The sequence below is a fragment of the Pristiophorus japonicus genome, chromosome 18, assembly GCF_044704955.1.
Source record: "Pristiophorus japonicus isolate sPriJap1 chromosome 18, sPriJap1.hap1, whole genome shotgun sequence".
Lineage (NCBI taxonomy): Eukaryota > Metazoa > Chordata > Chondrichthyes > Pristiophoridae > Pristiophorus > Pristiophorus japonicus.
In genome coordinates this window covers 54,734,498-54,762,254 of record NC_091994.1, presented here as the reverse complement: position 1 = coordinate 54,762,254, position 27,757 = coordinate 54,734,498, and the positions used below count along the sequence as shown (strand labels likewise).

The window sequence follows — 27,757 nt, the reverse complement described above, 5'->3', positions numbered from 1 at the left end:
GAGCTAGGAGCTAAATTCAAAAGTAGAACCTCAAAAGTAGTAATCTCGGGATTGCTACCAGTGCCACGTGCTAGTCAGAGTAGGAATCGCAGGATAGCGCAGATGAATACGTGGCTTGAGCAGTGGTGCAGCAGGGAGGGATTCAAATTCCTGGGGCATTGGAACCGGTTCTGGGGGAGGTGGGACCAGTACAAACCGGACAGTCTGCACCTGGGCAGGACCGGAACCAATGTCCTAGGGGGAGTGTTTGCTAGTGCTGTTGGGGAGGAGTTAAACTAATATGGCAGGGGGATGGGAACCAATGCAGGGAGACAGAGGGAAACAAAAAGGAGACAAAAGCAAAAGACAGAAAGGAGATGAGGAAAAGTGGAGGGCAGAGAAACCCAAGGCAAAGAACAAAAAGGGCCACTGTACAGCAAAATTCTAAAAGGACAAAGGGTGTTAAAAATACAAGCCTGAAGGCTTTGTGTCTTAATGCAAGGAGTATCCGTAATAAGGTGGATGAATTAACTGTGCAAATAGATGTTAACAAATATGATGTGATTGGGATTACAGAGACGTGGCTCCAGGATGATCAGGGCTGGGAACTCAACATCCAGGGCTATTCAACATTCAGGAAGGATAGAATAAAAGGAAAAGGAGGTGGGGTAGCATTGCTGGTTAAGGAGGAGATTAATGCAATAGTTAGGAAGGACATTAGCTTGGATGATGTGGAATCTATATGGGTAGAGCTGCAGAACACCAAAGGGCAAAAAACGTTAGTGGGAGTTGTGTACAGACCTCCAAACAGTAGTAGTGATGTTGGGGAGGGCATCAAACAGGAAATTAGGGGTGCATGCAATAAAGGTGCAGCAGTTATAATGGGTGACTTTAATATGCACATAGATTGGGCTAACCAAATTGGAAGCAATACGGTGGAGGAGGATTTCCTGGAGTGCATAAGGGATGGTTTTCTAGACCAATATGTCGAGGAACCAACTAGGGGGGAGGCCATCTTAGACTGGGTGTTGTGTAATGAGGGAGGATTAATTAGCAATCTCGTTGTGCAAGGCCCCTTGGGGAAGAGTGACCATAATATGGTGGAATTCTGCATTAGGATGGAGAATGAAACAGTTAATTCAGAGACCACGGTCCAGAACTTAAAGAAGGCTAACTTTGAAGGTATGACACGTGAATTGGCTAGGATAGATTGGCGAATGATACTTAAGGGGTTGACTGTGGATGGGCAATGGCAGACATTTAGAGACCGCATGGATGAACTACAACAATTGTACATTCCTGTCTGGCATAAAAATAAAAAAGGGAAGGTGGCTCAACCGTGGCTATCAAGGGAAATCAGGGATAGTATTAAAGCCAAGGTAGCGGCATACAAATTGGCCAGAAATAGCAGCGAACCCGGGGACTGGGAGAAATTTAGAACTCAGCAGAGGAGGACAAAGGGTTTGATTAGGGCAGGGAAAATGGAGTACCAGAAGAAGCTTGCAGGGAACATTAAGACGGATTGCAAAAGTTTTTATAGATATGTAAAGAGAAAAAGGTTAGTAAAGACAAACATAGGTCCCCTGCAGTCAGAATCAGGGGAAGTCATAACGGGGAACAAAGAAATGGCGGACCAATTGAACAAGTACTTTGGTTCGGTATTCACTAAGGAGGACACAAACAACCTTCCGGATATAAAAGGGGTCGGAGGGTCTAGTAAGAAGGAGGAACTGAGGGAAATCATTATTAGTCGGGAAATTGTGTTGGGGAAATTGATGTGATTGAAGGCCGATAAATCCCCAGGGCCTGATGAACTGCATCCCAGAGTACTTAAGGAGGTGGCCTTGGAAATAGCGGATGCATTGACAGTCATTTTCCAACATTCCATTGACTCTGGATCAGTTCCTATCGAGTGGAGGGTAGCCAATGTAACCCCACTTTTTAAAAAAGGAGGGAGAGAGAAAGCATGGAATTATAGACCGGTCAGCCTGACATCGGTAGTGGGTAAAATGATGGAATCAATTATTAAGGATGTCATAGCAGTGCATTTGGAAAGAGGTGACATGATAGGTCCAAGTCAGCATGGATTTGTGAAAGGGAAATCATGCTTGACAAATCTTCTGGAATTTTTTGAGGATGTTTCCAATAGAGTGGACAAGGGAGAACCAGTTGATGTGGTATATTTGGACTTTCAGAAGGCTTTCGACAAGGTCCCACACAAGCGATTAATGTGCAAAGTTAAAGCACATGGGATTGGGGGTAGTGTGCTGACATGGATTGAGAACTGGTTGTCAGACAGGAAGCAAAGAGTAGGAGTAAATGGGTACTTTTCAGAATGGCAGGCGGTGACTAGTGGGGTACCACAAGGTTCTGTGCTGGGGCCCCAGCTGTTTACACTGTACATTAATGATTTGGACGAGGGGATTAAATGTAGTAATTCCAAATTTGCGGATGACACTAAGTTGGGTGGCAGTGTGAGCTGCGAGGAGGATGATATGAGGCTGCAGAGTGACTTGGATAGGTTAGGTGAGTGGGCAAATGCATGGCAGATGAAGTATAATGTGGATAAATGTGAGGTTATCCACTTTGGTGGTAAAAACAGAGAGACAGACTATTATCTGAATAGTGACAGATTAGGAAAAGGGGAGGTGCAACGAGACCTGGGTGTCATTGTACATCAGTCATTGAAGGTTGGCATGCAGGTACAGCAAGCGTGCAGGTACAGGGAGGTGTTACTACAGTTGTACAGGGCCTTGGTGAGGCCACACCTGGAGTATTGTGTACAGTTTTGGTCTCCTAACTTGAGGAAGGACATTCTTGCTATTGAGGGAGTGCAGCGAAGGTTCACCAGACTGATTCCCGGGATGGCGGGACTGACCTATCAAGAAAGACTGGATCAACTGGGCTTGTATTCACTGGAGTTCAGAAGAATGAGAGGGGACCTCATAAAAACGTTTAAAATTCTGATGGGTTTAGACAGGTTAGATGCAGGAAGAATGTTCCCAATGTTGGGGAAGTCCAGAACCAGGGGACACAGTCTAAGGATAAGGGGTAAGCCATTTAGGACCGAGATGATGAGGAGAAACTTCTTCACCCAGAGAGTGGTGAACCTGTGGAATTCTCTACCACAGAAAGTTGTTGAGGCCAATTCACTAAATATATTCAAAAAGGAGTTAGATGAAGTCCTTACTACTAGGGGGATCAAGGGGTATGGCGAAAAAGCAGGAATGGGGTACTGAAGTTGCATGTTCAGCCATGAACTCATTGAATGGCGGTGCAGGCTCGAAGGGCCGAATGGCCTACTCCTGCACCTATTTTCTATGTTTCTATGTGCACAAATTGTGCTGCCGCATCTCCTACATTACAACAGTGACTACACTTTAAAGTACTTCATTGGCTGTAAAGCGCTGTTGGACATCTTGAGGTTGTGAAAGATGCTACAAAAATGCAAGTTCTTTCTTGCTAAGTGTAAGAATCATTGTTTAAAAATTAAAGCTTTCCTACTTTTATGCTGGGTTCAAAACTTTCTTTTATCTTGTCTGTGAGCTACTGCAGTCAGAACTGGAAGTCAATTGTGTTAGAACCAGCCAATCAGAGGTACATAAAAGAAATATGGGAAAATTAGAACAATTTGGGGGATATTTGTAATAATTATAACAAATGTGATCATTAAAAGTGACTGTGAAGGGCAACTGAAGCAAGTGAATATTGAGAACCTTGGATTAAAGTGCAAAATCTGCCTGGTGAGTCATGTTGTGCTTGACAATAGTTTTGACAACTAATACCAGGGGAAGGGACTCACTGGCTTCAATAAGCGAGTGTGGTCAGTATGCACAGAACAGAGATTATTCTGCTGACCACCAAATACAGAAAGAGACAACATTCCAAAATAATATTTTAGTTATGTGCTATAACACTGAAAGTGCCAATTCAGTAATGATACAAGTTAAAGATCATATTTTTACAAAACCTTTTGAAATAACTTTAAAAATTATATTTAATAAAGGAGTTTTATAGGGCCCAAGTTTCCACAAGAAAAAAAACGGGCACCCCTCCGAGCTGGACGCTCGTTTTTCGCGCCTAAAACGGCGCCTAAAAAAATCCTCGGTATTCTCCACCGACTTACAGGTTCTCTGGCCCTCGGCGCAGCCAGCACGAGCTGTGGGGGGGGCGGAGCCAGGTCCCGGCGCTGAAAACAGTGCCGGGACCTCTGCACATGCACGCTACAGTCGGCACGCAAGTGCAGTAGCTCCAGGCGCCGAACTGTGTGGGAGGGGCCCGAAGCACGCAGCCCCTAGCCCAGGCCCAATGGCCTCACTGGGGCTGCGTGAATAAGGCTCCTCCCACGGCCAGCTCCTGCTCCCCGCCCCCGACAAGACCCGACACCCACTCCCCTCACCGCCGACCAGACACCCGCTCCCCCCTCCCTCCCCCCCGCCGACCAGACCCGACCCGACACCCGCCCCCCCCGCTCCTCCCCCACCCCCCCTGCCCCGACCCGAGACCCCCCTCCCGACTCGTGCTCCTGTTCCCCGACCCGACCCGCCCCCACCCCCCCCCCCCCCCCCACTGGACCCGACTCCCGGACTGGATCCGATCCGACCTGACCTCTCCCTTCCCCACCTCTCTCTCTCTCCCCCCTCTCTCTCAGCGACACGAACGGCTGCAGAATTCTCCCTGGCTGAAGCACTTTCACACAGGTAGGAAGATGGTTTATTTAATCTTTTCTTGGCTTATAAATGTTTATTCAGGTTGGATTTATTTGTATAATATTTGTAGAAGTATAAATAAGGATTTATTGTCGAATTTAATGAGTTCCCTTCCCCCCCACCTCGTTCTGGACGCCTAATTTGTAACCTGCGCCTGATTTTTTTAATGTGTAGAACAGGTTTTTTCAGTTCTACAAAAATCTTCACTGGCTCCATTCTACTTTAGTTTGGAGTACATTTTCACTGTGGAAACTTTCAAATCAGGCGTCAGTGGCCGGACACGCCCCCTTTTGAAGAAAAAATTCTGTTCTAAACTAGAACTGTTCTACCTGACTAGAACTGCAGAAAAAAAAATGTGGAGAATTGCGATTTCTAAAATAGTCCGTTCTCCACCAGTTGCTCCTAAAAATCAGGCGCGAATCATGTGGAAACTTGGGCCCATAGATTCAAAATCAACAAAAAGGAGGCGAACACTGGCAGGAGCTTTGCGTGACAGAGCAAAGACGCTTATGGAGAGCATTTGTCCCATGGACGGTCACTTGAACATCACTGCTTTACACGATCCTCGAAAATTAGATGAATTTGTTCAGCTGTTTCTGGTGGCATCAGTTGAAGAAGGAATGTTGGTCAGAACACCAGGAGAACTACCTGCTCTTCTTTGAATCACACGCTGAGATATTTTACATCCATCTGAACCATTGGATCAGGCAGACATTGTTTTAGCATCTCACAGGGAAGACACCTCCAACAGTGCAGCACTCCCTTAGCACTGCACTGGCATGTCAAATCGTGGAGTGAGGTTTGAACCCACAACCTTCTGACCCAGGTGGGGAGTTTGCTACCAACTGAGCCAAGCTTTCGGAAGAAAATGTGTGTAATCTGCCATGTCACCATGCCATGACCGATTTTAATGATGCCTCTGTAAAAGAGCCAGTGAAATTACACCAACCCACAAATTATTTAAAGGCCTAACAAGGGCTGGCGAGATAGATCCAGGTTACTGTTCCCAGGCTGACCTGCAAGTAATGTTAACTCTCTGTATGTTACTCTGCCTTCTAACACACCGTCGAATGTGCTCTTGTCTTCCTGTTGTAATGTGCTCTTGTCTTCCTGTTGTACTTTAATTACCATCCTGTGTTAACATGGAGGACACTGCAGTTTCTAACTGGCCTACCTTCTCTGCTGGTCAACACAATCGTAAAGCACAGAATTCCTCAGTTTGTTGAAATGCAGGCACCTATTAAATCTCAAGTTGCTTAAAGTCAGAACAGATGCATCATTTGAAGATATACGGATACAAAAAGCTGCATTTCCCTAAATAATATTAAACATATAGTCAATCTTTAACAATGGCACATGGCACTCAATGTGCCACGTAAAATCTGAGGTAATTTAACCCAATTAGCTCCTTGGACTCCCTTCAACCAACACCTAAAAACAAATTATCTGGTCATCATCACATTGCTGTTTGTGGGACCTTTCTTTGCAAATTGGCTGTTGCGTTTCCTACATTACAACATTTTCCGACATTTTGTCGCGCAAAACTTCTCCTTTAGTTCCAGTGTCCAGAGTAACAAAATGACAAATCGTTTTTTGATTACGGAAGCGCAGCCTTTTGTTTCAGCACATCTTCAAAGGATGGTGAAATATACATCTCCTTCCTTACAACGTATTACTGTTTCATTATTTCTCTCTACACTGAAAGCTGCCGGTAATTCAGGGATGCCAAACATGACTCTTGGAAAACCCTAAATCCAAACGGACAAGAGAGATTATGCTGCAATTGCTTGTTTTTTTTTTTAAAAACAGTTGATAACTAATGTGTTAATCGTATTTCCTGGGAAATAAATGTCATAAAATGCTTAGAACCAAAAAACTTATTTGCAGATTCATTTCACTATTTTCTGTGATTCAGTTATTAGTTACACGATTAGGCTCTGTGCCCAGATTAGATTGAAATTTATACTCAAGTTAAAACACATTTATTATGTGATTTTGGATTTTTTTTAAATTTAGAATAGTCATCGAAGTTTGGGACTTGATAATCACACTGGTTATGTAATTAAACTTCCTGATGTGGCGTACGAGTCACTCATTATCCTGCTTTGCAATCATCAGAATAGGTTAAAACATAAAAGTCACTATATAACCGTGTTGGTATTTTTTTCACCTTTTGCCAAGTAAGATTTTTTTAATTACTTTCCACTCAACAGAAGCGGTTTCTTTAACTTTTTCAGTGAGGAGTTATGTGTGGAGAAAGAGTGGCAACAAGCCAGCAGACAAAAGGTAACCTGAATACAGTAACTACGGTTCAAACATAGTGGAATAATCTGCAAGATTTAGAGATTAAAGGTAATGTGTACAATTTGCCTGTTCAATATCCCTTTAGGGCAAGCCACATCCTCTCTGGAACCCACACACTGTCTTTGTACTTACGTTGCTGCTCGATTGCCAGCTTGCACTGGTAATAATTGTAGTATTCACCTCCAAACAGAAAGGAAAACTTGGGGTTTTCTTTCTGTTTCTCCATCGTCATCTTCTCGAATTCCGGACCATTCCGGGCCACAAACTGTGCCAGTTTGTCGATGACATTCCTCAACTCCTGGTCTGCAACAATAAAAACATTACTGTTAATACCCAACCGTGTCAACGGCTCAAATTCCTTTTCATTGAAAATGTTGCAGCTAATGTTGGGGTAAATCAAACCAGACTAGACCTTCCAGTAAATATATTTTATATGCAGTTTTAATGTCTTATATTTGCCGAGCTAATTGCCCAGATAAGCCATTTTAGGGGAGAATAGCAGAGCTGGTTGGATTTCAACACTTGGTTTGATTTCAACATTATCTATGGCCTTCACCTCTCAACCTGGGAGGCTTATTTAACCTATTGATTTTTAAAAATTATTCGTTCCAGAATGTGGGCGTCACTGGCAAGACCGGCATTTATTGCCCATCGCTAATTGCCCTCGAGAAGGTGGTGGTGAGCTGCCTTCTTGAACCACTGCACCCAGTGTGGTGAAGGTGTTCCCACAGTGCTGTTAGGGAGGGAGTTCCAGTATTTTGAACCAACGACGCTGATATATTTCCAAGTCAGAATGGTGTGTGACTTGGATGGGAACTTGGAGGTGGTGGTGTTCCCATGCGCCTGCTGCCCTTGTTCTTCTAGGTGGTAGAGGTCGTGGGTTTGGGAGGTGCTGCTGAAGAAGCCTTGGCGAGTTGCTGCAGTGCATCTTGTAGATGGTACACACTGCAGCCACGGTGCACCGGTGGTGGAGGGAGTGAATGTTGAAGGTGGTGGATGGGGGGGCCAATCAAGTGGGCTGCTTTGTCCTGGATGGTGTCGAGCTTCTTGAGTGTTGTTGGAGCTGCCCTGCAAGTGGAGAGTATTCCACCACACTCCTGACTTGTGCCTTGTAGATGGTGGAAAGGCTTTGGGGAGTCAGGTTTTCAGGGGTGCTCTCTCTGACTGACCAGTATGTTGATGGTGGAAGATTCGGCGATGGTAATTCTGTTGAATATCAAGGGGAGGTGGTTAGATTCTCGCTTGTGGGAGATAGTCATTTGTGTGGCGGGAATGTTATTTGCCACTTATGAGCGGAATGTCCCCCAGGTCTTGCTGCATGGTGGCATGGATTGCTTCATTATCTGAGGAGTTGCGAATGGAACTGAACACTTTGCAATCATCAGAAAACTTCTGACCTTATGATGGAGGGAAGGTCATTGATGAAGCAGCTGAAGATGGTTGGGCCTCGGACACTGCCCTGAGGAACTCCTGCAGCGATGTCTTGGGGCTGAAATGATTGACCTCCAACAACCATCTTCCTTTGTGCTAGGTATGACTCCAGCTAGTACAAGTTTTCCCCCTGATTCCCATTGACTTCAATTATACCAGAGCCCCTTGGTGCCACACTCGGTCAAATGTTGCCTTGGTGTCAAGGGCAGTCACCTCACCTCTCTTGTCCATGTTTGGACCAAGGCTGTAACGAGCTCTGGAGCTGGGTGGTCCTGGCAGAACCCAAACTGAGCATCAGTGAGCAGGTTATTGGGGAGTAAGTGCCGCTTGATAGTACTGTCGATGACACCTTCCATCACTTTGCTGATGATTGAGAGTAGACTGATGGGCGGTAATTGGTTGGATTGGATTAATATACTAATATATAATATCGGTATTAATATACTAAAGTAAATAGAAATCCCACAATACATTGTAATTTTGTGCAAATACATTTCCTGTGTGGTGTTCTTAATGCCTCCTCTCAAACTGTTCCCATCACTACCATCTCCAAAGATAGTCCTACAATCCTTAGTGCTCGCTCCAAACTAAAAGACCCCATGGCACAGTTCAAAGAAGAGCTGGGGAGTTCTCCCAGTCACCTGGCCAACAGTAATCCTTTAACCAACCACAAAAACAGATTATAAAAGCAAAATACTGCGGATGCTGAAAATCTGAAATAAAAGAAAATGCTGGAAATACTCAGGAGCATGTGGAGAGAGAAAGAGTAAATGTTATAGGTCGATGACATGCCTGACCTACACTAAAGCAGATTGCCTGGTCATTTAATAAATTGCCGATTGTGGGATTTTGCCAAGTGCAAATTGGCGGCTGCATTTGCCTACATTGCAACAGAAACTGCTCTTCAAAAGTACTTCATTGGATGTGGAGTACGATGAGACATCCCACGGTGATGAAAGGCACAAGTTCGTTCAGTCTTTCTTTCAAAGCGCACTCCCAAAAGACTATGCCCAGGCTGAAGTTGGCACCCACAGCCATCACAGATTTAAATTAACATTTGGGACAGACATCCAATCAATACTTTTGGAATCTCTCCTGTTTTCCACTCCATCACAGACCTTCCCTTTTGTTCTTTCTTCCCCTCACCCTTTCAGTGCTTGTTAAAAATCTATTCTTTCCGAACACACTCCAGTTCTGACGAAAGGGCATCGACCCGAAACATTAACTCAGTTTTCTCTCCACAGATGTTGCCTGACCAGCTGAGATTTCCAGCTTTTTCAGTTTTTATTACAAACCATTACTTGTCATTTAGAAGGAGTTGTATTTATATTGTGGCTTATCACATCCTCAAGTCCTGCTACAGACAAGCATAAAATCTAAATTGACAGTGCAGCAGTGAGGAAGTGCTGCATTCAGAGGTGGGGTCTTTCAAATGAGAAGTCTACCAGATTCCATGACACTATTCAAAGAGTTATGTGAAATACTGCTCATTTATCCCACTGCTGTTTGAAAATTGATCTATACACATTGGTTGCCACAATTTCCCACGAAAGCAGCAGAGACTGCATTTCAAAAGTTACCCATTGTTCATAAAGCACTTTTGGACATCCCCAAGACCTGCACTTTTATAGCATGTTTCCTGCTCTCAGCACATTCTAAAATATTTCACAGCCAATGATTTACTTCTGAACTGTAGTCACTTATGTAGACACATGTGGTAGGCAGCCAATTTATACACAGCAAGGTTCCAGAAACAGCAATGAGTGAAATGCCCAGTTGATCTGCTTTGCTGCTGTTGGCTGAACAATAAATGTTGACTGGGACACAGAACCACCCTTCTAAACCAGACTGGTGAGTGCAAAGCAAATTTTAAGCATTTCCCACACATAAAGGAGTCCCTGTGTGATCTGGAAGCCCAGAACACATTTCTATTTGCAGTGTAACCGAAAGTATGGGTAAGGCAGGGTGAGTAAGGTACTAATTGCACGTGCAGTAAGTATTTGAATTGGTAAATATTAAATAGAGCCTGGAGGAACTGGACAGGGAGTCTCAAGTCTTCTGCACCCTGATATTCTTGATGGATTTTGTAAAGTTCAAAATCAAAATGGATTTTGGATTGGTGGTGAGGCAGGGTCAAATTTTGAAAAAAAGTTCTCAATTAAAATTAAATTGAAAGTATGACATTGATCCATAATGTGGTCCACATTTATACAAAATGAAATGCTTCAGTTAATCGCACCAATGTTTTAACAGAGGGAAGAAGAGAAGCTATGGCTCAGTGGGTAGCACCCTTGCCTCTGAGGCAGAAGATTGTGTGTTCAAGTCCCACTCCAGAGACTTGAGCACAAAAATTTGGGCTGACATTCCAGTGCAGTGCTGCACTGTCGGAGGTGCCGTCTTTCGGATGAGACGTTAAACCGAGGCCCCGTCTGCTCTCTCAAGTGGACATAAAAGATGCTATGGCACTATTTCGAAGAAGAGCAGGGGAGTTATCCCTGGTGTCCTACATAAGAAATAGGAGCAGTAGGCCATACGGCCCCGAGAGCCTGCTCCGCCATTCAATAAGATCATGGCTGACTGATCCCCATAACCCTTGACTCCCACTAGATTTATCCCTGAATCAACATCGAAAAACAGATTATCTGGTCATTATTAATTATCAATGCAGAAACCCTCACCATTTTTAAGAGACGGGCACTTGAAGTGCCGAAACCTGCAGGGTTACAGACCTAGAGCTGGTAATTGGGATTAGACTGGACAACCTTTTGTTGGCTGGCGCAGATATAATGGTAAGTACTGCAGGGAATCGAATATTACCAGGGTGATCTCCTGGACCAGTTTCGACCGCCTGGATGGGTCGGAGAGGAATTTTGCCAGATTTTTTTTTCCCCCTTAATTGGCCTGGGTTTCTATCTGGTTTTTGCCTTTCCCAGGAGATCACGTGGCTCCGGTTGGGGTAGAGTGTAGAATGTATCAGTTATAATGGGTGACTTTAATATGCACATAGATTGGGCTAGCCAAACTGGAAGCAATACGGTGGAGGAGGATTTCCTGGAGTGCATAAGGGATGGTTTTCTAGACCAATATGTCGAGGAACCAACTAGGGGGGAGGCCATCTTAGACTGGGTGTTGTGTAATGAGAGAGGATTAATTAGCAATCTCGTTGTGCGAGGCCCCTTGGGGAAGAGTGACAATAATATGGTGGAATTCTGCATTAGGATGGAGAATGAAACAGTTAATTCAGAGACCATGGTCCAGAACTTAAAGAAGGAAAACTTTGAAAGTATGAGGTGTGAATTGGCTAGGATAGATTGGCGAATGATACTTAAGGAGTTGACTGTGGATGGGCAATGGCAGACATTTAGAGACCGCATGGATGAACTACAACAATTGTACATTCCTGTCTGGCGTAAAAATAAAAAAGGGAAGGTGGCTCAACCGTGGCTATCAAGGGAAATTAGGGATAGTATTAAAGCCAAGGAAGCGGCATACAAATTGGCCAGAAATAGCAGCGAACCCGGGGACTGGGAGAAATTTAGAACTCAGCAGAGGAGGACAAAGGGTTTGATTAGGGCAGGGAAAATGGAGTACCAGAAGAAGCTTGCAGGGAACATTAAGACGGATTGCAAAAGTTTCTATAGATATGTAAAGAGAAAAAGGTTAGTAAAGACGAACGTAGGTCCCCTGCAGTCAGAACCAGGGGAAGTCATAATGGGGAACAGAGAAATGGCAGACCAATTGAACAAGTACTTTGGTTCGGTATTCACTAAGGAGGACACAAACAACCTTCCGGATATAAAAGGGGTCAGAGGGTCTAGTAAGGAGGAGGAACTGAGGGAAATCCTTATTAGTCAGGAAATTGTGTTGGGGAAATTGATGGGATTGAAGGCCGATAAATCCCCAGGGCCTGATGGACTGCATCCCAGAGTACTTAAGGAGGTGGCCTTGGAAATAGCGGATGCATTGACAGTCATTTTCCAACATTCCATTGACTCTGGATCAGTTCCTATCGAGTGAAGGGTAGCCAATGTAACCCCATTTTTTAAGAAAGGAGGGAGAGAGAAAACGGAATTATAGACCAGTCAGCCTGACATCGGTAGTGGATAAAATGATGGAATCAATTATTAAGGATGTCATAGCAGTGCATTTGGAAAGAGGTGACATGATAAGTCCAAGTCAGCATGGATTTGTGAAAGGGAAATCATGCTTGACAAATCTTTTGGAATTTTTTGAGGATGTTTCCAGTAGAGTGGACAAGGGAGAACCAGTTGATGTGGTGTATTTGGACTTTCAGAAGGCTTTCGACAAGGTCCCACACAAGAGATTAATGTGTAAAGTTAAAGCACATGGGATTGGGGCTAGTGTGCTGACATGGATCGAGAACTGGTTGTCAGACAGGAAGCAAAGAGTAGGAGTAAATGGGTACTTTTCAGAATGGCAGGCAGTGACTAGTGGGGTACCGCAAGGTTCTGTGCTGGGGCCCCAGCTGTTTACATTGTACATTAATGATTTGGACAAGGGGATTAAATGTAGTATCTCCAAATTTGCGGATGACACTAAGTTGAGTGGCAGTGTGAGCTGCGAGGAGGTTGCTATGAGGCTGCAGAGTGACTTGGATAGGTTAGGTGAGTGGGCAAATGCATGGCAGATGAAGTATAATGTGGATAAATGTGAGGTTATCCACTTTGGTGGTAAAAACAGAGAGACAGACTATTATCTGAATGGTGACAGATTAGGAAAAGGGGAGGTGCAACGAAACCTGGGTGTCATGGTACATCAGTCATTGAAGGTTGGCATGCAGGTACAGCAGGCGGTTAAGAAAGCAAATGGCATGTTGGCCTTCAGTTTTGGTCTCCTAACCTGAGGAAGGACATTCTTGCTATTAAGGGAGTGCAGCGAAGGTTCACCAGACTGATTCCTGAGATGGTGGGACTGACCTATCAAGAAAGACTGGATCAACTAGGCTTGTATTCACTGGAGTCCAGAAGAATGAGAGGGGACCTCATAGAAACGTTTAAAATTCTGATGGGTTTAGACAGGTTAGATGCAGGAAGAATGTTCCCAATGTTGGGGAAGTCCAGAACCAGGCGTCACAGTCTAAGGATAAGGGGTAAGCCATTTAGGACCGAGATGATGAGGAGAAACTTCTTCACCCAGAGAGTGGTGAACCTGTGGAATTCTCTACCACAGAAAGTTGTTGAGGCCAATTCACTAAATATATTCAAAAAGGAGTTAGATGAAGTCCTTACTACTCGGGGGATCAAGGGGTATGCTGAGAAAGCAGGAATGGGGTACTGAAGTTGCATGTTCAGCCATGAACTCATTGAATGGCGGTGCAGGCTCGAAGGGCCAAATGGCCTACTCCTGCACCTATTTTCTATGTTTCTGTAAGGGGTGTCGCAGTTGTATGAGGCGGACTGGTTGGGCTGGGTGCTCTTTGCCTTTCTGTCATTGTTCATAGGTTTATATGTAACCTTCAGGGCTGCTGATCGAGGGCCGTACGGTTCTTTGTCTGCCGGCGCGGACACGATGGGCCGAAATGGCTTCCGCCTGCGCTGTAAATTTCTATGTTTCTATTACATTGCTGTTTGTGGGAGCTTTCTGTGTGCAAATTAGTTGCCACGTTTCCCGCATTACAACAGTGACTGTAGTGTACTCCTAAAGTACTTCATCGGCTGCAAACCATTTTGAACGTCCGGTGGTCGTGAAAGGCGCTATAGAAATGCTCGTCTTTCTTTCACATTTGATAAAATTTCCGAATTAGCCAGTCTGAGTGGGTGGAAACTCCACACTTGGGCACACATTGGACTCTCAGGCCTGACTACAAACCCTAGCTTTCCCCTCCCCGCCTGGGGGTTATGTCTGCCGTCCGAGCCCAAACCCCGCCGGCCATGGATCATTCACCCTGTCGGCCCTCAACTTTCAGTTGCCGCATGCGCAGATGCCGCCCAGAGCGGGAGTTCGCGCATGCGCGGAAACGAAACGAGGAATTGCGCATGCGTAGCGTGCAGCCCAGCCCCTCGCACGCATGCGCAGTGTGGCCGGCGCGCCATATCTGGCCAATGAGAGGCGCAGGGACAGGGCCCAGATATTTATACACCATTAAAAGAAATCACATTTACAAGTGGCGGTTTGGTTATGAATGGTCTGTTTCGGCACTCACCCTCAGGAGGCACCGGTATATCCATGGCGGCGGGTTTCGCTCGTTCTCCGCACTTCCAGTTATAATGTTTAAACCGTCCTGGCGGACTTGCAGCGCTCGCGCACCGATTGCGGTCGTAGCCAACCGGAAAGAAAACTGACCGACGGCAAAGAGTTTACGACAGCTATGGTGCACATGTGCAGTAGGGCTGACACAGTCTCTGCGGCCGCCATCATTATGCGGGGCTTTTGGATTGACGAACCCACAGAAGATGAATTAAAATTTACAAGAGCCGAATTTAGACAAGAATGATGAAGCTACTGGTGTATTAAGATGAATGTATCCGAGTAAACTATAGAATTCTTAAAATATTGTACAAAATGATGAGGGGCCTGGATAGAGTGGATAGGAAGGACCTGTTTCCCTTGACAGAAGGGTCACCAACCAGGGGCCATAGATTTAAAATAATTGGGCAGAGGTTTCGTGGAGATATGAGGGGAATTCTTTTCACCCAGAGGGTGGTGGGGTTTTGCAACTCACTGCCTGAAAGGGAGGTAGAGACAGAAACCCTCACTACATTTAAAAAGTGCTTTGATGTGCACTTGAAGTGCTGTAACCTACAGGCCTACGGACCAAGAGCAGGAAGGTGGGATTAGGCTGAATAGATAGCTCTTTGTCAGCCGGCGCGAACACAATGAGCTGAAATGGTCTTCCATGCTGTAAATTTCGAGGATTCACTAGGATGATGTCAGCATAGGAAACTATAGTTATGAAGAAGGGACTTGAGATACATAGGGCTAGACTTTCCATTCATATCGCTAGGGCCCAAAAAATGGATGATGTTCCAGCCTTGGCAATGTGTCAGCCTTCATGATCGCTGGAACATCGTCCATTTTTAGGATCGCGACTTTCGGCTCAGCGATAGCCTAGCGATGTGAAATGGGCTCAGCGATAGACCAGTTATGCAAAACGGGCCCAGCGATGTGGAAGGCAAAACTTCCCTAGCAACGGCCTTCTGTCCATGCGTTTTTTTTCTTTTGGTAAACACGTTTTCCCACTTTTTGGGAGGTCAGGGGTCATCCACACATGCACAGAAGGCAAAGGGAGGGGGAGAGAGAGAGGAGGAAAGCAGAGAGAGATCAGGATAAAGAGATAACGAGATTAAAACAAGAGAGATAAGGAGAAAAAGAGAAAATGTCTTCATCAGATGTGGAGGGGGGTAGCAGGAGAGCAAAGCCCTTTTCAGACGAGGGCCTCATCCAGGAGGTGCACTCCCAGTCGGCCCAATTAACCCGGGGTGGGCATGGGAAACGTCCACCCCGAGTCTACAGAAAAATGTGGGCCAAGATCGCGGATGTCGTCTCCTCGGCATCCCATGGCGAGAGGTTCTGACCAGTGCCGGAAGCGCTGGAACAGCCTGGTTGCTTCGGCAAGAGTAAGTATACATTTTATATTGTAACGATGCAAATTCTAATTATAATTATAAATCTCCTGGAATGAATGTAAGCTTTTATTCTTACATATATATTACATATATTCCATGCTAAGATCTGGATAGGGCTATGAACCTGCACCCTTTTTAAGTCTCTCTGGCTGCTGTCACTTGCACAGTGTCGAAATCTCGACTTCCGATAAACGACTCAGAAACCTTCAGCTCCGGCAGAAGTTTATTTATTTTACTTGCTAGCAAGGGAAAGATCACACTCGGTCAATGGCTAAGTGAACACCTTCCAAATGGTACAATTTCACGAGATATTTATACAGTAAAACCCAAGTTATGGCCTCTCCCTGTGTATTGACTCTGTCTCGCAGTCAGTGAACACAGATAAAGAGTTAATTACTACATCCTTGTCCTGACATGGTTTCCAGATATTTCCTTTTGTCAGGGTTATTAGTTGGCCAGCCGGCCATTACTCAATGAGAGTGTGGTAATGAGCTATTACCTGCCTTGCATTGTGCCAGGATTGTCCAGTTTCCTGGTCAGTTATCTTTTTGCATCAAATGGATGAGGTCTCTACAAGAAATAATGGCTGGTGGTTTGAGTACTTCGAAAAGGGTGGGGTGGAGTGGAACTGGTGTCGTATAGACAATAGGAGAGCACCATGGGTGGTACTTGTCTCAGCAGGACTTAGCCACCAGACAGCTAGGAGACATCAGCCATTTCAAGCCAAGTTTAGCTGTTTATGAAAACCGACTGCTTGTTGCAGAAATTTCGGGAAGGACCAGGACTCCATTTTGTTTTATATTAAAAAAAGGCACAAAAATACAGTGTGGCACAGCTTAGATAAAAATACATTTCCACAACAGTGACCCAGCATGGACTGTGGGAGAGCTGCTCTTGCTCACTGTCTGCCCTGGCACACTTTGGGACATTAGCTCCTGTCATTGCTGAGTTCAATGGAGATTGTATCGAGAGAGATGTTTTTGTCAAGCATTAGCTCCAAAATACGATCTTTGTTATAACCGTGCATCAATTGTGGATAAAAACCCTATTAGCATATAACGTTGACGACTGTTGTCTTTCCATAATATTACCTAGTCAATGAGCTTATGCCATGCTCTTTTCACGTTTGCAGAAGAAGTTAGTGAAGAATAGGTCTGAGTGAAGGCGAACCGGAGGAGGCCCTGCCCAGCTAACGGAGTTGGAGGAACGGGCAACAGCACTGGTCGGGGGCCACACTCGGTCAACCACCCGTGGTGAGGCAGATCCCGCCCTCGCTTGCGTCATGTGAGTAATACGTCAAGTAGTGTTGAAGTTGTTATATATGTGGACTTGTATTTATTCTGTACAGCCACCAGAAGGTTCATCCCTTGGAGTCCCAAGAGATCCCATAATCCCTTGGGAGCATAGGTATTTAAGGAGGTTGGTGAGGCACTCTGGAGACCTGCAATAAAAGACTACGGTCACACTTTACTTTGAGCTCACAGTGTTTCTTTCTCCGTACACAACAAATGGCGACAAGATACAGATAGCAATCCCAAAGATCCAGAGAACAGTGGGCATCCTGGAGAAATTCTTGGAGGGAGATGATTGGGAAACTTTTATGGAGCGACTCGACCAATACTTTGTGGCCAATGAGCTAGATGGGGAAGAGAGCGCTGCCAAACGAAGGGCGATCCTCCTCACCGTCTGTGGGGCACCAACATATGGCCTCATGAAGAATCTGCTCACTCCAGCGAAACCCATGGAGAAATCGTACGACGATTTGTGCACACTGGTCCAAGAGCATTTGAACTCGAAGGAAAGCGTTCTGATGACGAGGTACCGGTTCTACACCTACAAAAGGTCTGAAGGTCAGGAAGTGGCGAGTTATATTGCCGAGCTAAGACGCCTTGCAGGACATTGCGAATTTGAAGGACATTTGGAGCATATGCTCAGAGACTTTTTCGTACTTGGCATTGGCCATGAAAACCATACTTCGCAAACTTTTGACTGTAGAGACCCCAACCTTGAGTAAGGCCATAGCGATAGCCCAGGCGTTCATTGCCACCAGTGACAATACGAAGCAAATCTCAGCACACAAATGCTGCTACAAGTACTGTGAATAAGGCGATGTTGTTTTCGAATCGTAACGTACAAGACAGGTCACACATACCTGCAGCTGCACGTCCGCAGATGACTCAGAGTCCACCATCAAGGGTGATGAATGCAAAGCCATTAACACCTTGTTGGCGCTGCGGGGGTGATCATCATTTCCATTCATGACGATTCAAAGACTATATTTGCAAGGGCTGTAGAACAATGGGACACCTCCAACGAGTGTGCAGCGAGCTGCAAAGCCTGTTAAACCTGCAAGCCACCATGTTGCAGAGGAGGACAGATCCATAGAAGATCACGTCGAACCAGAGCCTCAGATAGAGGAGGCAGAGGTACATGGGGTGCATACATTCACCACGAATTGTCCCCCGATAATGCTGAAGTTTGAACTATAAATGCACTCCCGGTGTCAATGGAGCTGGACACGGGCGCGAGCCAGTCCGTCATGGGCAAAAAAGACTTTCAAAAGGTTGTGGTGCAACAAGGCCTCAAGGCCAGTCTTAACTCCAGTTCGCACGAAACTAAGAACTTACATGAAAGAAATGATTCCTGTAATCGGCAGTGCTACCGTAATGGTCTCCTACGATGGATCGGCAGGAGCTGGCTGGGAAAGATACGCTGGAACTGGGACAACGTCCGAGCACTATCGCCCGCTGACGACACTTCATGTGCCCAGGTCTTAAACAAATTTCCTTCGCTGTTCGAACCAGGCATCGGGAAATTCCAAGGAGCAAAAGTGCAGATCCACCTAATTCCGGGGGCGTGACCCATCCATCACAAGGCGAGAACAGTACCGTACATGATGAGAGAAAGGGTAGAGATCGAGCTAGACCGGCTGCAAAGAGAGGGCATCATTTCACCGATCGAGTTCAGCGAGTGGGCCAGTCCTATTGCCCCAGTCCTCAAGGGAGATGGCACCGTCAGAATCTGTGGCGATTAAACAAAGTAACTATCAATCGTTTCTCCCTGTAGGACCAATACCCACGACCAAAGGCCGACGACCTCTTTGCAACGCAGGCGGGAGGAAAGACGTAGACAAAGCTGGATCTGACTTCAGCCTACATGACGCAGGAACTGGAGGAATCATCGAAGGCCCTCACCTGCATCAACACGCACAAAGGTCTTTTTGTTTATAATAGATGCCCGTTTGGAATCCGATCGGCGGCGGCGATATTCCAGAGAAACATGGAAAGTTTACTGAAGTCGGTCCTGCACACCGTGGTCTTCCAGAACGACATCTTGGTCACAGGTCGGGACTCAACCGTATGGGGCTCAGGTTAAAATGCTCGAAGTGCGTTTTCCTGGCGCCTGAAGTGGAGTTCTTGGGAAGGAGGATTGCGGCGGACGGCATCAGGCCCACTAATGCGAAGACAGAGGCAATCGAGAATACACCAAGGCCACAGAACGTGACGGAGCTGCGGTCGTTTCTGGGACTCTTGAACTACTTTGGTAACTTCTTACCGGGTCTCAGCACACTGCTAGAACCACTACATGTCTTACTACGAAAAGGGGGGCGAATGGGTTTGGGGCAAAAGCCAAGAGAATGCCTTTGTAAAAGCAAGAAAATTGTTATGCTCAAACAAATTGCTTGTGTTGTATGATCCATGTAAGCGTTTGGTACTAGCATGTGATGCGTCGTCATATGGCGTTGGGTGTATATTGCAACAAGCTAATACTTTCAGGAAACTGCAACCGGTTGCTTAGGCATCCAGGAGTCTGTTTAAGGCTGAGAGAGCCGACAGCATGATTGAAAAAGAAGCGTTAGCGAGTGACTATGGGGTAAAGAAAATGCATCAATACCTGTTTGGGCTAAAATTTGAATTGGAAACTGACCATAAACCACTTATATCCCTGTTTTCCGAGAGTAAAGAGATGAATACCAATGCATTGGCCCGCATCCAGAGATGGGCACTCACGTCCGCATACAACTACGCCATCCGCCACAGGCCAGGCACAGAAAACTGCGCCAATGCTCTCAGTAGGCTGTCATTGCCCAACATGGGGGTGGAAATGGCGCAGCCAAAGATCTCGCCATGATTGTGGAAGCATTTGAGAGTGAGCAATCACCCGTCATTGCCTGGCAGATCAAAACCTGGACAAGCCAGGACCCCTTATTATCTCTAGTAAATTCAGCAGAGAAGGACAAAGGGTTTAATTAAGAGGGGGAAAATAGAGTACGAGAAGAAGCTTGCCGGGAACATAAAAACTGACTGCAAAAGCTTCTATAGATATGTGAAGAGAAAAAGATTAGTGAAGCTAAACGTAGGTCCCTTGCAGTCGGATTCAGGTGAATTTATAATGGAGAACAAAGAAATGGCAGACCAATTGAACAAATACTTTGGTTCTGTCTTCACAAAGGAAGACACAAATAACCTTCTGGAAGTACTAGGGGACCGAGGGTCTAGTGAGAAGGAAGAACTGAAGGATATCCTTATTGGGTGGGAAATTGTGTTAGGGAAATTGATGGGATTGAAGGTCGATAATTCCCCGGGGCCTGATAGTCTGCATCCCAGAGTATTTAAGGAAGTGGCCCTAGAAATAGTGGATGCATTGGTGATCATTTTCCAACGATCTATCGACTCTGGATCAGTTCCCATGGACTGGAGGGTAGCTAATGTAACACCACTTTTTAAGAAGGGAGGGAGAAAGAAGGCGGGTAATTTTAGACCGGTTAACCTGACATCAGTAGTGGGGAAAATGTTGGAATCAATTATTAAGGATGAAATAGCAGCGCATTTGGAAAGCAGTGACAGGATCGGTCCAAGTCAGCATGGATTTATGAAGGGGAAATCATGCTTGACAACTCGTCTGGAATTTTTTGAGAATGTAACTAGTAGAGTGGACAAGGGAGAACCAGTGGATGTGGTGTATTTGGACTTTCAAAAGGTTTTTGACAAGGTCCCACATAAGAGATTGGTGTGCAAAATCAAAGCAGCTGGTATTGGGGGTAATATACTGACATGGATAGAGAACTGGTTGGCAGATAGGAAGCAGAGAGTCGTGATAAACGGATCCTTTTCAGAATGGCAGGCAGTGACTAGTGGAGTGCCAAAGGGCCCGGTGCTGGGGCCCCAGCTCTTTACAATATACATCAGTGATTTGGATGAAGGAATTGAGTTTAATATCTCCAAGTTTGCAAATGACACTAAACTGGGTGGCAATGTGAGCTGTGAGGGGGATGCTAAGAGGCTGCAGGGTGACTTGGACAGGTATGGGGAGTGGGCAAATGTATGGCAGATGCTGTATAATGTGGATAAATGTGAGGTTATCCACTTTGGGGGCAAAAACACGAAGACAGAATATTATCTGAATGGCAGCAGATTAGGAAAAGGAGAGGTGCAACGAGACCTGGGTGTCATGGTTGATCAGTCATTGAAAGTTGGCATACAGGTACGGCAGGCAGTGAAGAAGGCAAATGGTATGTTGGCCTGCATAGCTAGGGAATTTGAATATAGGAGAAGGGAGGTCTTACTGCACAGGGCCTTGGTGAGGCCTCACCTGGAATATTGTGTTCAGTTTTGGTCTCCTAATCTGAGGAAGGACGTTCTTGCAATTGAGGAAGTGCAGCGAAGGTTCACCAGACTGATTCCTGGGATGGCAGGACTGACATATGAGGAGAGACTGGATCAACTGTGCCTTTATACATTGGAGTTCAGAAGGATGAGAGGGGATCTCCTAGAAACATATAAGATTCTGACAGGACGGGACAGGTTAGATGCAGGAGGAATGTTCCTGATGTTGGGGAAGTCCAGAACCAGGGGACACAGTCTTAGAATAAGGGGTAGACCATTTAGGACTGAGATGAGGAGAAACTTCTTCACTCAGAGTTGTTAACCTGTGGAATTCCCTGCCGCAGAGAGTTGTTGATGCCAGTTCATTGGATATATTCAAAAGGGAGTTAGATATGGCCCTTACAGTTAAGGGGATCAAGGGGTATGGAGAGAAAGCAGGAAAGGGGTACTGAGGGAATGATCAGCCATGATCTTATTGAATGGTTGTGCAGGCTCGAAGGGCCGAATGGCCTACTCCTGCACCTATTTTCTATACTTCTATGTTTCTAAAAGCTGTGTGCTTCACGGGAGCTGGTCCAGTGTCCCAGTGGAAATGCTGGAAGAGATAAAGCCGTTCCAGCGGCGCAAAGATGAAATGTCTATACAGGCAGACTGCCTTCTGTGGGGCAATCGGGTAGTGGTCCCCAAGAAGGGCAGAGACACCATCAATGACCTCCACAGTACCCACCCAGGGATCATAATGATGAAAGCGATAGCCAGATCCCACATTTGGTGGCCCGGTATCGATGCAGACTTAGAGTCCTGCGTTCACTTGCTCGCAGTTAAGCAATGCACCCAGGGAGGCGCCGCTAAGTTTATGGTCTTGGCCCTCCAAACCGTGGTCTAGGGTACACGTCGACTATGCAGGCCCGTTCTTGGGTAAAATGTTCCTTGTGGTTGTAGTCGTGTACTCCAAGTGGATTGAATGTGAGATAATGTTGGCTAGCACGTCCGCTGCCACTAATGAAAGCCTGCGGGCCATGTTTGCCACTCATGGCTTACCCGATGTCCTGGTGAGCAACAACGGGCCATGTTTTACCAGTGCTGAGTTCAAAGAATTCATGACCCGTAATGGGATCAAACATGTCACATCTGCCCCGTTTAAACCAGCATCCAATGGTCAGGCAGAGAGAGCAGTGCAAACCATCAAGCAAGGCTTGAAGAGGGTAACTGAAGGCTCACTGCAGACTCGCCAATCCGAATCCTGCTTAGCTACCGCACGAGACTCCACTCACTCACTGGGATCCCACCTGCTGAACTACTCGTGAAAAGAGCACTTAAGACAAGGCTCTCGTTAGTTCACCCTGATCTACATGAACAGGTAGAGAGCAGGCGGCTTCAACAAAGTGCATATCATGATAGCGCAAATGTGTCACACGAGATTGAAATCAATGATCCTGCATTTATATTAAATTATGGACATGGTCCCAAGTGGCTTCCTGGCACTGTCGTGGCCAAAGAGGGGAGCAGGGTGTTTCAGGTCAAACTTTCAAATGGACTCATTCACCGGAAACACTTGGACCAAATTAAACTCAGATTTACGGACTATCCTGAGCAACCCACCTTGGACCCTACCTTTTTTGATCCCCCAACATACACACCAGTGGCAACCGGCACCACGGTTGACCACAAAGAAGAACCCATCATCCACCGCAGCCCTGCAGGGCCCAACGCACCAGGCAACCCAGCAAGGCCAGCTACACAGCAGCCCAGCGAGGGTCCAACAAATGATTCAACAACACCAGCTTTCACACCGAGACGATCAACCAGGGCAAGAAGGGCCCCAGATCAACTCACATTGTAAATAGTTACACTATTGACTTTGGGGGGGTGGGGGAGGGGAGAGAAAGTGTTGTTATATATCTAAACTTGTATTTATTCTGTACAGCCACCAGAGGGCTCATCCCCTGGAGTCCCAAGGGATCCCATAATCCCTTGGGAGCACAGGTATTTAAGGAGGCTTCATCGGTTGGAGAGGCACTCTGGAGACCTGCAATAAAAGACTACGGTCGCATTTTACTTTGAGCTCACAGTGTTCAGTCTGACTCTTTCTTATATTATAATTGTTGTGTATGGTGAATGATGTTATGCATGCAGCTGTCCTGATTCCCATGCAGCCTCTGTGCTACTCTCAGGTTGACAAAAGATAAGAGCAGGAGCAGGCGATCTGGCCATCTGTCCCCTTCTCTGTCCGCCCCCATAAACATTCACTCCCTGATCATTCTGTCTTTCTCCGACTGATCCAGCCTCCAGTGCTCTCTGGGTCACTGAATTTCAACTTGGATTTACCACTATATGTACTACCGTGTGATGCATTGTTATGTAACGTTTCTGGTCTCATTTATTGTAGTACTGCTGCTCCTTCTTTGTATGCCAGCGCAAGAATGTGTACCCTTCCGTTCTGATAAGCTCAGTTGTGTTTTGCAGGTCCACCCACACCCATGCGCAGCAAGGCGCGGCTGTAATCCCTCCCCCTCCAGCTGCAGGTGGCCTTTACCACGGGAGGGGAGGAGGAAGAGAGCAGCGACCATGAGGAGGAGGAATATACCATGGAATCAGTGGAGGATGCCCCTACCATCACCATGGCTGATGTACCTGTGGGACCTGCGGCCACTTTGTCGGTTTCAACTGAAGAGGTAGCGAGACCAAGTGGCGAGCAGCCGGTGACGCCAAGGCGTTTAACAGTGCACATCCTGTTGTGCACGGAGGTCAGGTCAGCGAGGTTAGCACATGCCTCCTCTGGCTGATCGGATAGAGGGCTTGACCAGATTGTGCGAGGAGTGTCGCGATCAGTTGTGAGCATCTCCAGGCGTTCGTGGTATTCACGAAGACATGTCCCGGGTGTGTGTTCGCCAAGCGGACATTTCAAGGAAGGCGTTCTTGGAGATGCATGCGCATGCGCAGACCGCCTCCATCGCTGTCTTGCGGCATGCGTTATTGATGGGACACGGCACTGAACCCCAAGGTTCCGCTGTCAGACATACCACCAGCACCAGCACACAAGTGAGTCAGGAGGAAGCACTTCCTTCTGACTCGGAAGGCGATGCCCCAGCTTCGTCATCCCCTCCAACATCCCCCACCCCCAACAGGCGATCGCGCCACCATCACCCCCACCATGGCAGGAAGTCTTGCGGTCGCCCGCTGCACGCCAGACTCGTCGCACTTACCCTGGGACCAAAACGGGGTGGGGTTAAGATGGGGGGGCGGGTACAGGATCTGGAGGGAACCGTGGCCGCAGGTAGAGAGGAGGGTGCCTTATTCTTGTTGTTGGGTGATTGTTTGGGGGGCGGTGGGGGGGGGGGGGGGGGGGAAGAAGTTACAGTTCAAAAAAATTAGTTACAATATTGTTAAATTAAAAAATTTATTGAATTTTACAATTGTTGTGCAGTGTCTTCTAATAACGTAAATTAAGGTAAAACATGAATGCAACTGTTGTAAAACAATGGCCTGGCCAGACCAGGCAAGGATGAAACATAACTCAATGCAAATACAACTGTTGTCTAACTGTAACTGTGACTGTCCCCAATGTAAGTTCACGCAAAGCATTCATTTATGAGCTGCTGGCGCAACAACTCCCACAGGGTTTCTCCAGTCTTCCGGGGGGGTGGGGGGGACCATGGATTCATCGCCAGGCTGATTGCCCTCTCCGAAGTCCTCCCCAGCCTCCTCCTCATCCTCCTGCTTCTCGTCGTCTGCCTCTTCCGCCTCCACTCCTTCCTGAGGTGGACCGGCAGCCCTATCTGGCAATTGCTGACGTCTCCTTATAACTAGGTTATGCAATATGCAGCACACCACAATAAACTCAGCAACCTGGTCAGGGTGGTACTGTAGGCTGCCTCCAGAGTGGTCCAGGCATCTGAAGTGCTGCTTGAGCACTCCAATTGTCTTTTCGATGATATTGCGTGTAGCTATGTGGCTATCGTTGTAACGCTTCTCTGCTTCCGTCAGGGGATTGCGCAGGGGGGGGGGGGTCATAAGCCAGCTGGCAAGGCCATATCCTATATCCAACCATGACCTTCTGGCTGACTGTCAAACAGGTCAGGGATAGCACTCTCACGCAGGATGTGCGCATCATGGATGCTGCCTGGAAATTTAGCATTAACTGCCATGATTATTTTGTTGTGGTTGACAACGAGCTGCACATTCAGGGAGTGGAATCCCTTTTGGTTACGAAACACCTTCGCATTCTGTAAAGGTGCTTTCAGGGCGATGTGCGTGCAGTCTATTGCTCCCTGCACCTTGGGGAAGTTTGCTATTCTTGAGAAATCCAAAGCCCTCCCGGTTTGTGCCTCCCTGGTCATAGGGAAGTTTATAAAGTCCATCCTGCGAGCGTAAAGGGCTTTAGTCACCTGTCGAATGGAGCAATGTGTGGCATGCTGAGAGATACTGCAAATTATCACCAGCTGAAGCCTGAAAGCCCGATGCGTAGAAGGATAGTGCCGCAGTAACCTTTACCTCAACGGGCAGTGCAGTCCTGATGGTGCTGGTAGGCTGCAGATCCCCCTTGATGTGCTGGCATATCTCATCGATGACCTCCCTCCGGAAGCGCAGCCTCCTAAGGCACACGTTATCAGACAAGTTGAGGTAAGATTGCTTTTCCCTGTAAGTTCGTCGGCCGAACATTCTTCTCCTCTGCATTAGCCTGCCACCTCTTCGATTGGCCCCTTCACTTAAACCCTTCACTTAACTCAACCTCAGACGCCAGCATGTGAGCATTTACAAGTAATGGTAGAGAAGCTACAGGCCCCATCACTATCACTATCACTATTGTTATAAATGCCCTTTGTACTAAAAAAATATATAAATTATAAACATACATATAAATGTGAGTGGGATCTATCAGTAAAAGGCCCTTAAATAACTCACAAATTATAAGCCCCTTGTTTAAGCAGCCCCCTCACTTCCTCTGACATTCAAAATGGCGTCTGTCGTGCCGAGTTCTGTAAGGAAGGCCAGGTAAAAGCAACTTTTCTCCAGCGAACCAGCCCGGCGATGTGTGGGCAATGTGTCAAAAGTTGCGCTGGGTGATGTGTGGGCGATCACCTCGGCGATATGGCATGGAAGTTGGGTCGGTAATTTTCCGGCAATGTTCCAGCCCAACTTTCCACTTTTTAAGCAAAATGGGCACTAACACAGCGATCTGAAGTGGAAAATCTAGCCCATAGTATTAACAGCACAGAAGCAGGCCATTCTGCCGAACTGGTCCATGGTGGTGTTTATGTTCCACACAAATATCCTCCCATCCCTCATCATCTAACCCATCAACATATCCTTTGATTCCTTTCTTCCTCAGTTGTTTATCTAGCTTCCCCTTAAATGCATCTATGCTATTCGCCTCAACTACACCTTGTAGTAGCGAGTTCTCAACACCCTCTGGGTGCAGATTCTCTTGTATTTCCAATTGGATTTATTAATGACTATCTTATATGGATGCAGTTATTTGCACCATGTTTTAGCTGATTGGCTCTCCATTATCACATGACCTGATTGCTGATTGATCCCCCTGGAGGATAAGCCACACCTGGAAGTTTCTCTGGAATGTGTAATTGGAACCGCCCAGCCCAAGTTCTGAGTGACTTTGCAAAGTGTAATTCGAGCCATTCTGACTTCAGAACTCCCCTGCAAGCAGTCACAGAGGACAGAGCTCCACAAATCCAGCAAAAGCCTCCCAAGTCCTTGACCCCAGTCCAAGTTTCTGACCTTAACCCCACCCCGCCACAAATGGGGCATTATGTGTGGGTCACAGATTGTTAACAGGTTTATTGGGTATGAAGTGAATAGTGACAGTTTCATGACTTTCGGATTTCATCCTTTCTAACGATGTCCCTTGTAACACGCACTGAGCTTTCCGAGAAATTGGGTGTTGGTTTAAAGGAGGGTGGAAGAACGTGATACGTCTTCCCTGAGTTCCCTCTCTCCCCTCCTATCTTCCCCCTTCTCTCCCCTCCTATCTTTCCCCTTCTCTCTCTCTCTCACCCTTCTCTCTCTCTCTCTCACCCTTCTCTCTCTCTCTCACCCTTCTCTCTCTCTCTCTCTCTCACCCTTTTCTCTCTCTCTCACCCTTTTCTCTCTCACACACACCCTCCCGGTCCTCTCTCTACCC

General features: G+C 46.5%; 1 protein-coding gene and 1 long non-coding RNA gene across 4 annotated transcripts in view; one reads left to right on the top strand and one right to left on the bottom strand.

Moving 5' to 3' along the window:
* Positions 1–14,701, bottom strand: part of cherp (calcium homeostasis endoplasmic reticulum protein) — an 84,430-nt gene extending 69,729 nt beyond the window's left edge. For 2 of the 3 annotated variants that reach the window (XM_070860064.1, XM_070860065.1), the window contains exons 1-2: positions 14,587–14,701; positions 7,125–7,295 (exon numbers count right to left, since the gene is read on the bottom strand). In XM_070860064.1, the coding sequence (XP_070716165.1) occupies positions 7,125–7,295; positions 14,587–14,611 (196 nt within the window). In that variant the 5' untranslated portion in view covers positions 14,612–14,701. Of the gene's footprint in view, positions 1–7,124; positions 7,296–14,252; positions 14,341–14,586 lie in introns of those variants that run through there. The other variant, XM_070860067.1, reaches the window with a different exon arrangement.
* On the top strand, positions 14,603–24,929 carry LOC139228749 (uncharacterized). The gene is made up of 3 exons (XR_011587614.1): positions 14,603–16,000; positions 17,142–17,293; positions 24,082–24,929. It is a non-coding gene; the product is annotated as an uncharacterized lncRNA (long non-coding RNA).
* Positions 24,930–27,757: the final 2,828 nt, after the last annotated feature.